At 50.9% G+C, this 10,916-nt stretch overlaps 1 protein-coding gene across 5 annotated transcripts in view; it reads right to left on the bottom strand.

Annotated features, from left to right (window-relative positions):
• Nucleotides 1-9,609, bottom strand: part of GPC3 (glypican 3) — a 115,501-nt gene extending 105,892 nt beyond the window's left edge. For all 5 annotated transcript variants that reach the window (XR_002441612.1, XM_021406405.1, XM_021406406.1 and 2 more), the window contains exons 1-2: nt 9,383-9,609; nt 2,629-2,790 (exon numbers count right to left, since the gene is read on the bottom strand). Coding sequence is in view for 4 of the 5 variants with exons in the window: in XM_021406405.1 (XP_021262080.1) it covers nt 2,629-2,790; nt 9,383-9,548 (328 nt within the window). In the remaining variant the exon portion in view is untranslated. The remainder of the gene's footprint in view (nt 1-2,628; nt 2,791-9,382) is intronic.

Genomic DNA, 10,916 nt, shown 5'->3' on the forward strand with positions numbered 1-10,916 from the left:
GCACAAGAGGGGAGAGGAACTGAAGTCCTTCTCATGCCACTGCTCTATCAGGACAACCGAGAATCCATGAATAAGAGACAACCATACAGATGCCAGCAGGTTTGGACATATTGACTTGTGCAGTCTGCCTAGAAACTGCCCTGAAACAAGCATCCCAAAAGCCCCTCCAATCTCTGTAGCCCCTGCAAGCTCCGCTTGGGTCCCCAACAGAGGTGTCAGGCTTGCTTGATGGGGACATCGCCAGCAGTCCTACACAGTGCAATGGGTGCAGATCTCCTTTTCCTTGGGAGGTCCTTCTGTGCTCAACAGTGCCACACTCTTTACCTTCTTCAAAAGAGTTCTTTTCTCCATGGAGGAAGAACTAGGAGGAATGCACTGTGAATGTAACACTGAGCAGCTGCTATAGCTTTCATTTTCTGTTATGCACAGCACAACAGATTCTCATCCTGCATACCGCAACAAGTGAGCACTTATTCCTAAGCATGGGCAGCAGACAACAGACGCATGTGCATGCAGCCCACTGCTCCCCACCCGTGGGCAGAGCTCCTGAGTGTGCATGGGGAAGAAGAGAGCAAGAAGGAATCCTGGTGTTTTCCTCACACAAAACTGTAATAGTCTGTATATTTAACTGTAATACACTGAGTATTTAGAAAATGAGTAGTGTTTGTTGAGGGCTTTTTTGTCATTTTAGTAGAAAAATATGCAGAGGTGGTGGCAGAGCCCTAAGCCCACCCAACTGAAAAACCAGGATCTAAAGTAGGGAGAAAGAATGGGGAGCAATGTTAGGATGGGCACGGCTCTCACTGCTTGCAAGCGAGTTGCACCAATTCCCCACTTAGCTGGGATGAAAAGCCCAGAGCAACATTAAATGTCACTGTCAGGAAGATACGAGAGCAAGTTCGGGTCTGAAGCAGCTCAGCTGGAGCTGCCATGGGCTGAGAACCTGAGCCAAGAGGTGTGCACATGGGCAGGTAGCAGCACGGTTACACTGCACGGCAGCAAAGGGAAACTGCCCACGGAGACATCTGCAGTGAGATTTAACTGCAGCAGAGGCTACAATCAATTGTAACACTGTCAAACTCAGCAAGTTTCCAAAGGATTAAACCATTACTTAAATCATCTTCATAATTTAAAGAAGTGCCTCTAAGATTAAACCAGGCGCTAATTGTATCATTTACATTTAGTGAAGGAAGGGGTTTTTTGTTGGGATCTTTTCTTCTTAACCGCAATAAAGAGAAAGCCCAAGGGTCTAAAACTAATAATCTAATAATCTTTGCTAAGTGAACACTGTAACAGATAGGCCTGGATGAGGTCTTCGGTAAATGCCAGACAATTTCCCTTGATCTTTATCAGTGGAGAAACAGCTCTAGCTTCAGCAGGAAGAAATTAAATTTAGTGCAAAATAATAACATCTGGGTGAGATTTTGCTTGTCAGACCAGCAGTCCCTTTGGATGCCGGGCTAAAAATATTAAAATGAACTCTGACAGGTTTTATGTTCATGTTTAATAGGAGCGGTTGGGATACGTTTCCATACCAACACATCACTTCAGACAGCGGTGCAATTACCCATACCCAGAGCAGGAAAAGCTGGGAGAACTCCCCTTGCTGAGGGCTGGCACTGCTTGGAGACCCTCTGTTCTCACAGCCCCAGATCCTGAAGCCCACAACAGAGATCTGTCCCGTACCGCGAGCAGCACCAAGAAGCTTAGCATCCAACTGCCATGTCTTGAGGCCAGACCATTCCTAAAGCTCTGGCACAGCTGTCAAAATGCAAACAAGCAGCTAAAGACCCAACTATTATTTCAATTTTTTTTAAAAAAAGCATCCGACAGACTTGAAGCTTTTACATTTAAAGCTAAGAGAAGTGCACAATTTTAAGTCTAATGAGTCATCCCCTTCCAAGTTCAAAACACTTGATATGATGTAATTGAAGTGAGCACATGGGTGCCAGTTAGAAATTCCTCTTCTACAATGGGATTGTAAAATATATTATCATTAGTTGTGACCCTTCTGTTAGCAGGAATTCTGCTATTAAATGCTTTTCCCCACCACCACCAAGAAGAATGGCACTGCAGACAAACAAGGCTTTCCAGAACAGTCCTTGCACAGCAAAGGGTCTATCATGGCCAGGGTGGAAATCACAGTAAAAGCAATAATAAAAATCAGAGCAAGAGAGTCAACCCTCTCAAGGACCAGCAGCATGACCCATATAGCAGAGTGTGTCACTCCCCCTTGCTTTGCCATGACCCTGCAGACTTCAGTAGGCTTTGGATCTTGCCGTTCTTGAGACATGAACAAAAAAAGTCTGATTATTCTACAAAAATATTGTGAAGGAGGAAATGCTTCATTGCTCATGACATTTTTTGTTTAAGTACAAGCAAAAGTGCTGTTAATATAGAAGGATGGAACCCCCACAGGAGAGCACTCAGCAAACAAGCAAAGATTTCACTGCACATTAACCACAGATGGAATAAGTTTTGCTTGCATAAAGTCCCTCAAATAATTATTGCAGATCTCAGTATTGCAAACTGGCATGTATCTAGAATAGAACATATTTGTCAGAGCCCAGTTTTGCTTCAAAGTCAAAACATCACCTTATCACACACCCAGACCCCCCCAGTGCTCACCTTGGAAGACAGCGGCGTTCTGGATGACGAGGAACTTCAGCTCCATGCTGGCGGACTGCAGGAGCTGCTCCATGTTCTGCCTGGCCACCGCCTGGTACTTCTCCTCCATCCTCCTCGAGCAGCACGTGGAGCCCTTGGGGATGCATACCTGCAGGTCCAACCCTGCAGACAGACAAGGGCAGGGAACTTGCCTTAGGAGGTGGGATTGCTGCAAGCAGAGAGGAAACCAACCACATGCGTTTTAATTGCTGCAATTACTGTTTGATGATGTTTCTGGAATTTGTCCTGAGCAAGCAGCTTGGCCAAAGGGGAAGAGCGATAAGGCAGAGCCAGGACTGCTGAGCAATAGCCCCGAGAGCTTGCTGTGCACACGTGTCAACACGATGCTTGCTGCATCTTCTGCACACTGCATCCCTAGGAGAGTGGTGCTGAGCAACATGGAGCAGCGCCCTGCTGCCTCCTGAGTGCTGTGAGAGCCTCGGGGAGGGGCAGGTGGGCGAAGGAGCCAGGGCTTGAAGCTGTGGGTTTACAGTGAATAGAGCAACACACAAGCTGTGCTCATCGTTTGCATAGACTTATACAACTAGCTTAAGACAAGTAACTGTTATTCATCTGTGATCTCCATCTTTGTGCATCCACAATAACAATAGGAAGCCAAAATAATAATTATTTGCATTGGTTTTTTTTGTTTTTTTTTTAAATGCAAACTTCCAAGGCATACACACCTCCTGAGCCTCTCACCCATTTCCCCATCCAATCCTTCCTCCACTGCCAAGGGTAAAGCCATGGCTCATTGCTCCACTTGCGCCAATCCCACTGCACAGGGACAGCCCCCGTGGCACACCAAGTGCTGCCAAAGGCTGATGTGCAACCATGTGCCATGGGTGTAGCACCTCTGCCCACTCACCAGCACTGAACAAAAACACACAGCAACAGAGGGAACATGGCTTGCTCCAGCACCCCAGGCTGCACTCAAAGCACTGGGCAGCGAAGCACTTTGCAGGGGTTAGCATTCCCAAAAGCTCTCCCAGATCTCTCACTTGTGGAGGTGGGAGGCAATGTCTGTTTATATTTTAGAAATCATCATCAATACAATCTAGGGGAAAGAAAAGCATTTGTTGTTCAGACAACAGGAGAAGGTAGAGCCAATGAGCTGGAAGCGGCAGCAATAAGAAGTTCCATTCTCAATCAATTTTCAGTAGCAAACACAAACAGGATAACAAGCTCATATCAGAGAAAAATAAAAGCCCTCAGCATGCAAAACCCATCTCATTCAATGCAACTATTACAAACTCCAACAGCAGCAACACCTCCATAAAAACACCACCAAGGCACAGCTACCTGGGGCTAGATGGCAGCAGGATGCTTTCATATCAGTCACTACCACTTCAGTCACAGAACTCCAGGCATGCCAGAGCTCCCCACGAGGCTCAGAGCTGCCCAAAAACAGCTTTAGGTGTCTGTCTTATGTGACAGACAGCCCAGGTGGGGCTGAGTGCCCCCAGAGCCCCTCAGCTCTTGCTGTCCTCCCCCTCACTACAAATTTTTTGCCTTAATAAAAGGAGCTGAGCAAGTTGGGTAATTTCCATCTTTGCTCTGGGAGGATTATGCATCCTTCCAGGCTTCTTTCTCCTTCCTTAAGTCTTTTACCACATTCTCTCTGACTAATTACTAGAAAGTGTCAAAAGCCACTTTTCCGGTGTACTTTAGAAGAGGAGGATTAATATTAATGTCAGTTCAATCGTGTACCTGCTGAAGAAGAGTCATGCACTGTGCCAAGAGAAGCAGCAGCTGTCAGCGCTGGCGGCAGAACCCCATCCCTCCCCATAACACAGCCTTCTGGGGAGGAGGAGAGAAAGACACAAAACCCTTTGTCTGCAACGTGGAGAGGAGCTTACACCAGCACCAGCCCTGCAGCAAAGCAATGTGTGGTAAAGGGGCAGAGGGGCTCTGGGCCCACGCTGGGAGGCACAGTGCCATCCCAACCACGGCCTCAGCTTCCCCTTCTGCAGAACAGAGCACGCAGCACAGGTTTCGTGGTAGAGCTGCAGGAGAGAGCCAGCCCTGCTGGCAGCCAGAGAGTGAACCTCAGTGGTTGGGGGTGACAGGTATTTCCCACGTCGGAAAAAGAAGAGCCCATCAAATCGTGTAGCAGCAAGGCACTGCACTAATGAAAGAAGCGGTTACAGAGCAGTGAGTTAAAGAGGTATTTGAGTCAATTTACACCGCAAAAAGACTTCGCGTGGTCCCTTTAACACTACAATACAGCCATGAATTTCTTGTTAATACAAGGCTTATTTCCTCCTACATTTATTATATTAGGACACGCTTCAAATTAGAAGAAAAAAAGCTTTCTGTGATTAATGGAAATACCAATATAGGAAATCAGAGAGTTGGCAATTAAGAGATCTGTGCAAGCGAGAGCCGGGGATAGGAAGCATCAAGGTCACCGCTCACCTCCCATCCTTCTTGTTCGCAATTAAGCCAATTTCGCCCCTTAAATGGATTTTTATTTTTGTGAAGTAAGTCAAAAGACAGACACGCAGCAGCAGGGCAATCGTGGGGGAGGAGGAGAGAGAGCCTGGGAATTGACTCTGACAGCTTAAAACGCTTTTGCAGAGATGGGCAACTGACACCAGCGACCAGAAGCGTCTCGGGGACCACAGCAGGTCAGGGCAGGCGGGACGGGTCCTATCAGCCGTGAGGGACAGCCAGCTGGGATGCGGGCTACATGAACCACATGGCACAGTGCCCACAGTCCCATGAGGCACCAAATCCTGCCCCTGCCTCACAGCCCACCCCTCCAGTGCTGTATCCAACCCGAACACCTCCGCGATGGCTGTGCCGTGCGGTAGCGGAGCCCATTCCGCTGCTTAATGGCCCTTGCCGTTAAGATTGCTTTTATCTCCCAACCTACACACACCCCTTTTTCTTGAAGTTTCAAGCCATTACATCTCCTAATACCACTGTCAGCCTTTGCAAATGACCTCTTCCATTTGCTGTAGATCATTACAATTTCATTTTCGGAAAGAAAAGACCCCACGCATTACTCCAACAGGTTTTATCCCCTGTGCCCGTCGAGCCCTGCACCAGCCCTGTGCCATTTATGCCATCTTGGGGAGCAGCAGTGTAAATGCTCCGCTGATTCTGGAAGCGCTCCTGGCTGACAGAACCAATTTCAGGAGCACCCTGACTCTTCCTCCTCCTTCCGACACGGGAAATTTGTAGCGGGGCGAATTTCAAGCGTTACATTTGACTTTGATGTACAATTACTCCCGCAGATAGGTGGTTAGTACAGCAGCCATGGAAATCATTTCAGTGGATTAAATGTCAAAAAAAAAAAAAAAAGAAGAAGAAAAGAAGCGCAGCGATCATCTGCAGGCGGCTGTGAGTGTCTTAGGGCTGGTGAAGGAGTCCATGTGGATTTTCGGCACTCCTGGACAGTTCCAGCCCTGCCACCAGGTAGAGCCAAGCTGTGCGCTTCCCTGCCAGATCCAACAGCTTACATCAAATTAACGTTCCCCCAGGTGCTGCCTAAATAAGAACCAGCCCCTTGTGAATGCCAGGTCCCTGGTGAAGCCACGCTCTGTGCTGGGAGCACTGGGGCTATTCCATAATGCGCCCATAGGAATGTTGCTGCCTTCTGCTTTTAACTGACACAACCAATCAAGCATCTGTCACCCATTTTTAATGCCCAGCACTGGGGAGGAAAGGAGACGTGGCTGCTCAGAACCCAATTAAAGAGAGACAAAATATAAGCCAACCCTGTTCAATAGGTGATCAAAGTCAGAACAGTATGGGTTCAACAGGGAGATATTTATTACTGCTTAATTGTTCTACTCCATCTTTCTCAAGGCCTGTGAAATGGGTGCTTCCTGAAGCCTTGCAACGGCCAGGTGAGTTCCTCACTGCTATAACCACTCCGTAGCAACACTTCTTTTAAAATGAGAGGTTATGGAGAGAATAGAGAGGTTGTGCCATGTGAGAGCTTCCTCCCACTGGAAGGAAAATGCATCAAGCACTCCAACATCAACAATATGGAATTAATTCATGTGTACCGTACACATTTGTTACAGTCACATGCACAAGCCCTACAGTCATGCCAAAGACTTTCTATTCAGGATGTTGTTAAAATTAACCCTTGGAAAAAAAAAAATTAATGATCTCACTATAAAAGCACTGCCTGAGGAGGTTACTAAATTTTAGGGTTCTGCTCCTGCTCTTAACTATCAAGAGAGCAACTTGCAGGCCTGAAATAATTAAGAACAGAAAACTCAATTATCTGGTAAGCTAATATGTTAAAGCTGAATGGGAAAGCTGCATGGGGAGGGGACCATTAGTCCCACTCAGGAGGAGCAGAATGAAAGCAGAGGGGCACAACAGGAGCCCCACGTCTGGCTGGAATCACTGGGATCCATGCTCCTAAAGCTGGGCCCTGGCACACAGCAGCTTCCAAAATTAGGAAGAGGAAAAAGAGAAGAGAGCCCAACAATTTGGGTCAGCCTGTTGTACAGTGTTACAACCCAAAGGAGAAGCAAAAGGTTCGTCACCTCTGTTTTCACAGGGAGATCTGTGGTTGCTTCCTCCAAAGAGAACGGCCAAAAAGCTGGGAACCAAACCGCACCATGGGAGGAGGAAACAGACCCAGTCGTGGGCATTCCTGCTGAGGCACATTCCGGGTGGCAGCCCCCAGCCATCCCACACGGGGGGGTCACCAGCCCAGACCCCAAAACCAGGGGACTACAGGGGGGCAGCCCAAAAAAATCAGCTTTGGAGCAGGGACACACAGCGTGCATGGGAAGTTATCCACCCACAGGCTGAGGGAACCCACAGGCAGCAGCCCCACAGCCAGAGCAGCACTGGGAACACAGAGCAATGCAAATGGCCAAGGGGACAGCACGGCCCTGAGCTGCAGAACCCAGGCCAGCAGCTGCAGTGCTGGAGCAGAGCACACAGCCTAACGCATGCCTTCAGCTGGAATTACTCCCATAGCATTGGTACCAGTCATGAAACAGCACGACGCTTCCCTTGCATTTATCAGAGGTGCTCAGGGTTTTTGTTGGTTTCTTCTTTTTTATTTTATTATTTTAATTAGAAGCAGCGAGCTGGCAGGACCAGGCTGCCCTATGGGAGCGCTGTGCTGACGTCCCCCACCCACACGCACTGATCTTAAAACACATCCCAGTGGCATTTCTCCTGTGTACACTGCAACTCTGCAACATTTCCTCTGCTTCCTCCTCAGCCGCAGCTGCTCACGATGCAAGATGGGGCTCCTTGGAAGTCGTGATTTTCCTTCTGTGCTCAGAAACTAAACCAAATCCACATTTTAAATACGCTGTATAAGCCCTCAGTTTCCACAGGCTGATGTGATCTGTGGGCAAAGGATCTCAGAACTGATTCCACGGTGATTTGTGACCAGGAACTCCAAAACTTCTTTTTTAATTGACAGATGTATGAAAGGAATAAAGCAATAAACAGAAGCCTGGAAAATAGTGCTTGAGTGATGTTCCCCCATTACTGAGATTGATGCAGCTGCTTGCAGGAGAAGCGAGCGCTCTGAAGTGTAATTACTGCACAGACTCATGCAAGATGGACCAGACCCAAGGTATCAGCGAGCAGTCATTGCTTTAATTATGATCAAGTTTATGTACTTCAGCAAATGTAAAACCCACTTTCGCTTTGATACGGAGGAACTTTATCACTGCAACAAGCTGGCAGCACTCTGGAAGCAGGCATGGCTGCACTGCCCATGGGCTGTGAAGGTGGAGGGGGAACTCCTTGCTCCCCAAAAACCGGGGTGGCAGTGGGGGCTCCTGGGGAGCACCGCAGCATTCCAGAAGCCGAACTCCACCCCGCACATTCCCTGTAAAAACGAGCTCTGGGATTACCCGGAGATCAAAGCAAACATTCCACAGCAGCAGGGGAAAACATTTGATTACAGACAGCAGAACGCAGCGTTTTAATGGTGATAAGGGCAGCTCCCTCCCCTCCCCGCAGCTCTCCGTGCAAACACCTCGCCCCGAGCTGTTCCCAGCGCTCCTCCCTCCCTGATACCAGGGACCGAGGGAAGCAGGGAGAGAGCCGCTGCTTTGGGAGCGCTGGGGAAAGAGCCCAGACCCGTAAGAAGGAGCTGTAAAGACAGGAAGGAGCGAGGGGAAGCCCTCGTTTCTCAGCGCTCCCTCTAGCTCTGGCAGCTGGTGGCATCGCTACAGCCACAAGGATTGCGGATGGGCTCCCGCAGACACAGCTGGAGCGGTGCCACCTCGTCCCCCTCTTTTCTCCCGTCCCCCCGCGCTGCAGCGGAACCGCTCAGTGCCTCGGCGGTGCGGCACCGGCTGCGCTGGGAGCAGCTCCTTCCCGCAGCTCCGCGCCCGTCTGCCCCTGCTCTCCTCTCGCTCTCACTTAGCCCCAAGCCGGGCAGGGCAGCATCCCAGCACCACGGCACCGGGCTGCCGCAGGCGGAGCTCCCCCAGCCCAACCATCTCAGCTCACCTGGGGAAAGCGATGCTTCCCGGTTCCCGAAAAGCTGAAAAAACGCCCTTCGAAAGCAAGGAACTCCGTTCTCTCGCCGATGCCTTCAAACAGAGCGGAGCTGCTCCCCGCGACGGGACCGCGGCGCTTCCACGGCTGCCCCCGAACTTCGGGGGACGCGCGCGGTGCCCACGGCGCACTCCGGGAGCCGAAACCCGACGGCTCGACCCTATTGCCCACCACCCCACGGCGCAGCGGCCGCGGACACAGCAGGTGACCTCACCTGGCACGGGGCTCTCGGGCACCCACTTGGCTCCGGGCTGCAGCACCTGGAAAGCGGCTCGGACCGGGCGGCAGGCGGCTTCCCCCGCCGGTTGGGAGAGCCCCGGGGCAGCCAGGAGCAGCAGCAACAGCACCGACAGCGGCAACGCTCCGCCGCTCCCCGACATCCTCCCGGGGCGCCCAGGCGCTACCCTACGCGCCGCCGCCCGGCAGCGGGGCAGCGCGGACCGGAGCCCGGCCCCGAGCACCGGGAGCGGCCCCGCCGCGCGCCCATTGGCCCCCGCCGAACCGCGCCCCGCGCTGATTGGAGCCCGCCCCGGTACCGGCAAAACTTCCCCCGAGCGCGGCACCGCCCCGGAGCCCATTGGCTTCTTTGCGCGGGGCGCTCCCACCTGCGCAACCCGGCCCGAAGGGCAGCCCGTGCTGCTGCGGTGCAGAAAGAGCAGGAGGGAGCAAGGAGGAGACAAAAAAAGAAAAAAAAAGAAAAAGAAAAAAAACCTCTGTAAGATTCCCAGTGAAAAACGCAGACTCAAACGAGCAGCAGCGTCTCGCTGGCAGCTCTGTCTCACTCGGGATTTTTGGAAAGGGACGAAAAATGCCGAGCGCAACCTGTGTGCTTGTGGGAAGGACGTGCCCGCCCGGGAGAGGGTGTTGGAGTGCGGCTGGGGATGAGGTGAAGGAGCTGCAACGTGCAGCGTGTCTCGATGCTTAATGGTTGCTGGCTGCACGCTGTGCTGTTTGTTACAGGTTGGATGTGCCCCAGCAGCACGGCTGGCAATGCTCCCATTAGCAAAACGTCCCAATCTGCAGGAACTTGGAGGAAGGCAAAAATGTCACTGCGCTCCCCACTGCCTCGTGTCAGCGGGGCAGAGCACGCTGTGACCCATCCTGTCCCTGCTCGCATCGCTCTGCACTCCTTCAGTGACATGCAGCCACGTGAGCTGCACGGCTCTGTGTGCTCTGCACCAGTTTGCAGCTCCCTGATGGATTTGCAATGTTCTCGCAACAGTTTGGGTTTCTGGTACAGTGTTGCTTTAGGAATCATTGAGACAGAAATGCAAAACACAAAGGCCATCATTTGAAGCGCTCCTCTCTCCACGCTGTTGCAATCTATATTATGTTTATGGTCCAACAGTTGCCTAAAAAGCACTCGAGCATATCTTGCATTCATCTCCAAAGCTGCTGCGCGTATTTCATTGCAGCATGGCTGTTTTTGCTGCTCCAGGTAGCACACAGATACTGTCAGACATGCCATTAGCACAGAGTTATGCGTGGTGCCAAACAGGAGGCATTTAGGGATCCGTTAAGAGCGGGCAGTGCTTGAAGATTTTGAGCCAAATTAGAAGACAGCATTACTGCTCTTCCCTGGGTCTGCCTTCACAGAGGGGTCCGTCATCTTGACAATGATTTCCCACAAGAATAATGTTTCTTTACCAACAAGGAGTTGTGGCAGAGGGACTTAAAGCCATGGAAGCCCAGCGAAAAGCTGTGGCAGCCTTTTCTGGCAGCCATTGGTTGGGTTATACCCAAAATCC

The sequence above is a fragment of the Numida meleagris genome, chromosome 8, assembly GCF_002078875.1.
Source record: "Numida meleagris isolate 19003 breed g44 Domestic line chromosome 8, NumMel1.0, whole genome shotgun sequence".
Taxonomy (NCBI): domain Eukaryota; kingdom Metazoa; phylum Chordata; class Aves; order Galliformes; family Numididae; genus Numida; species Numida meleagris.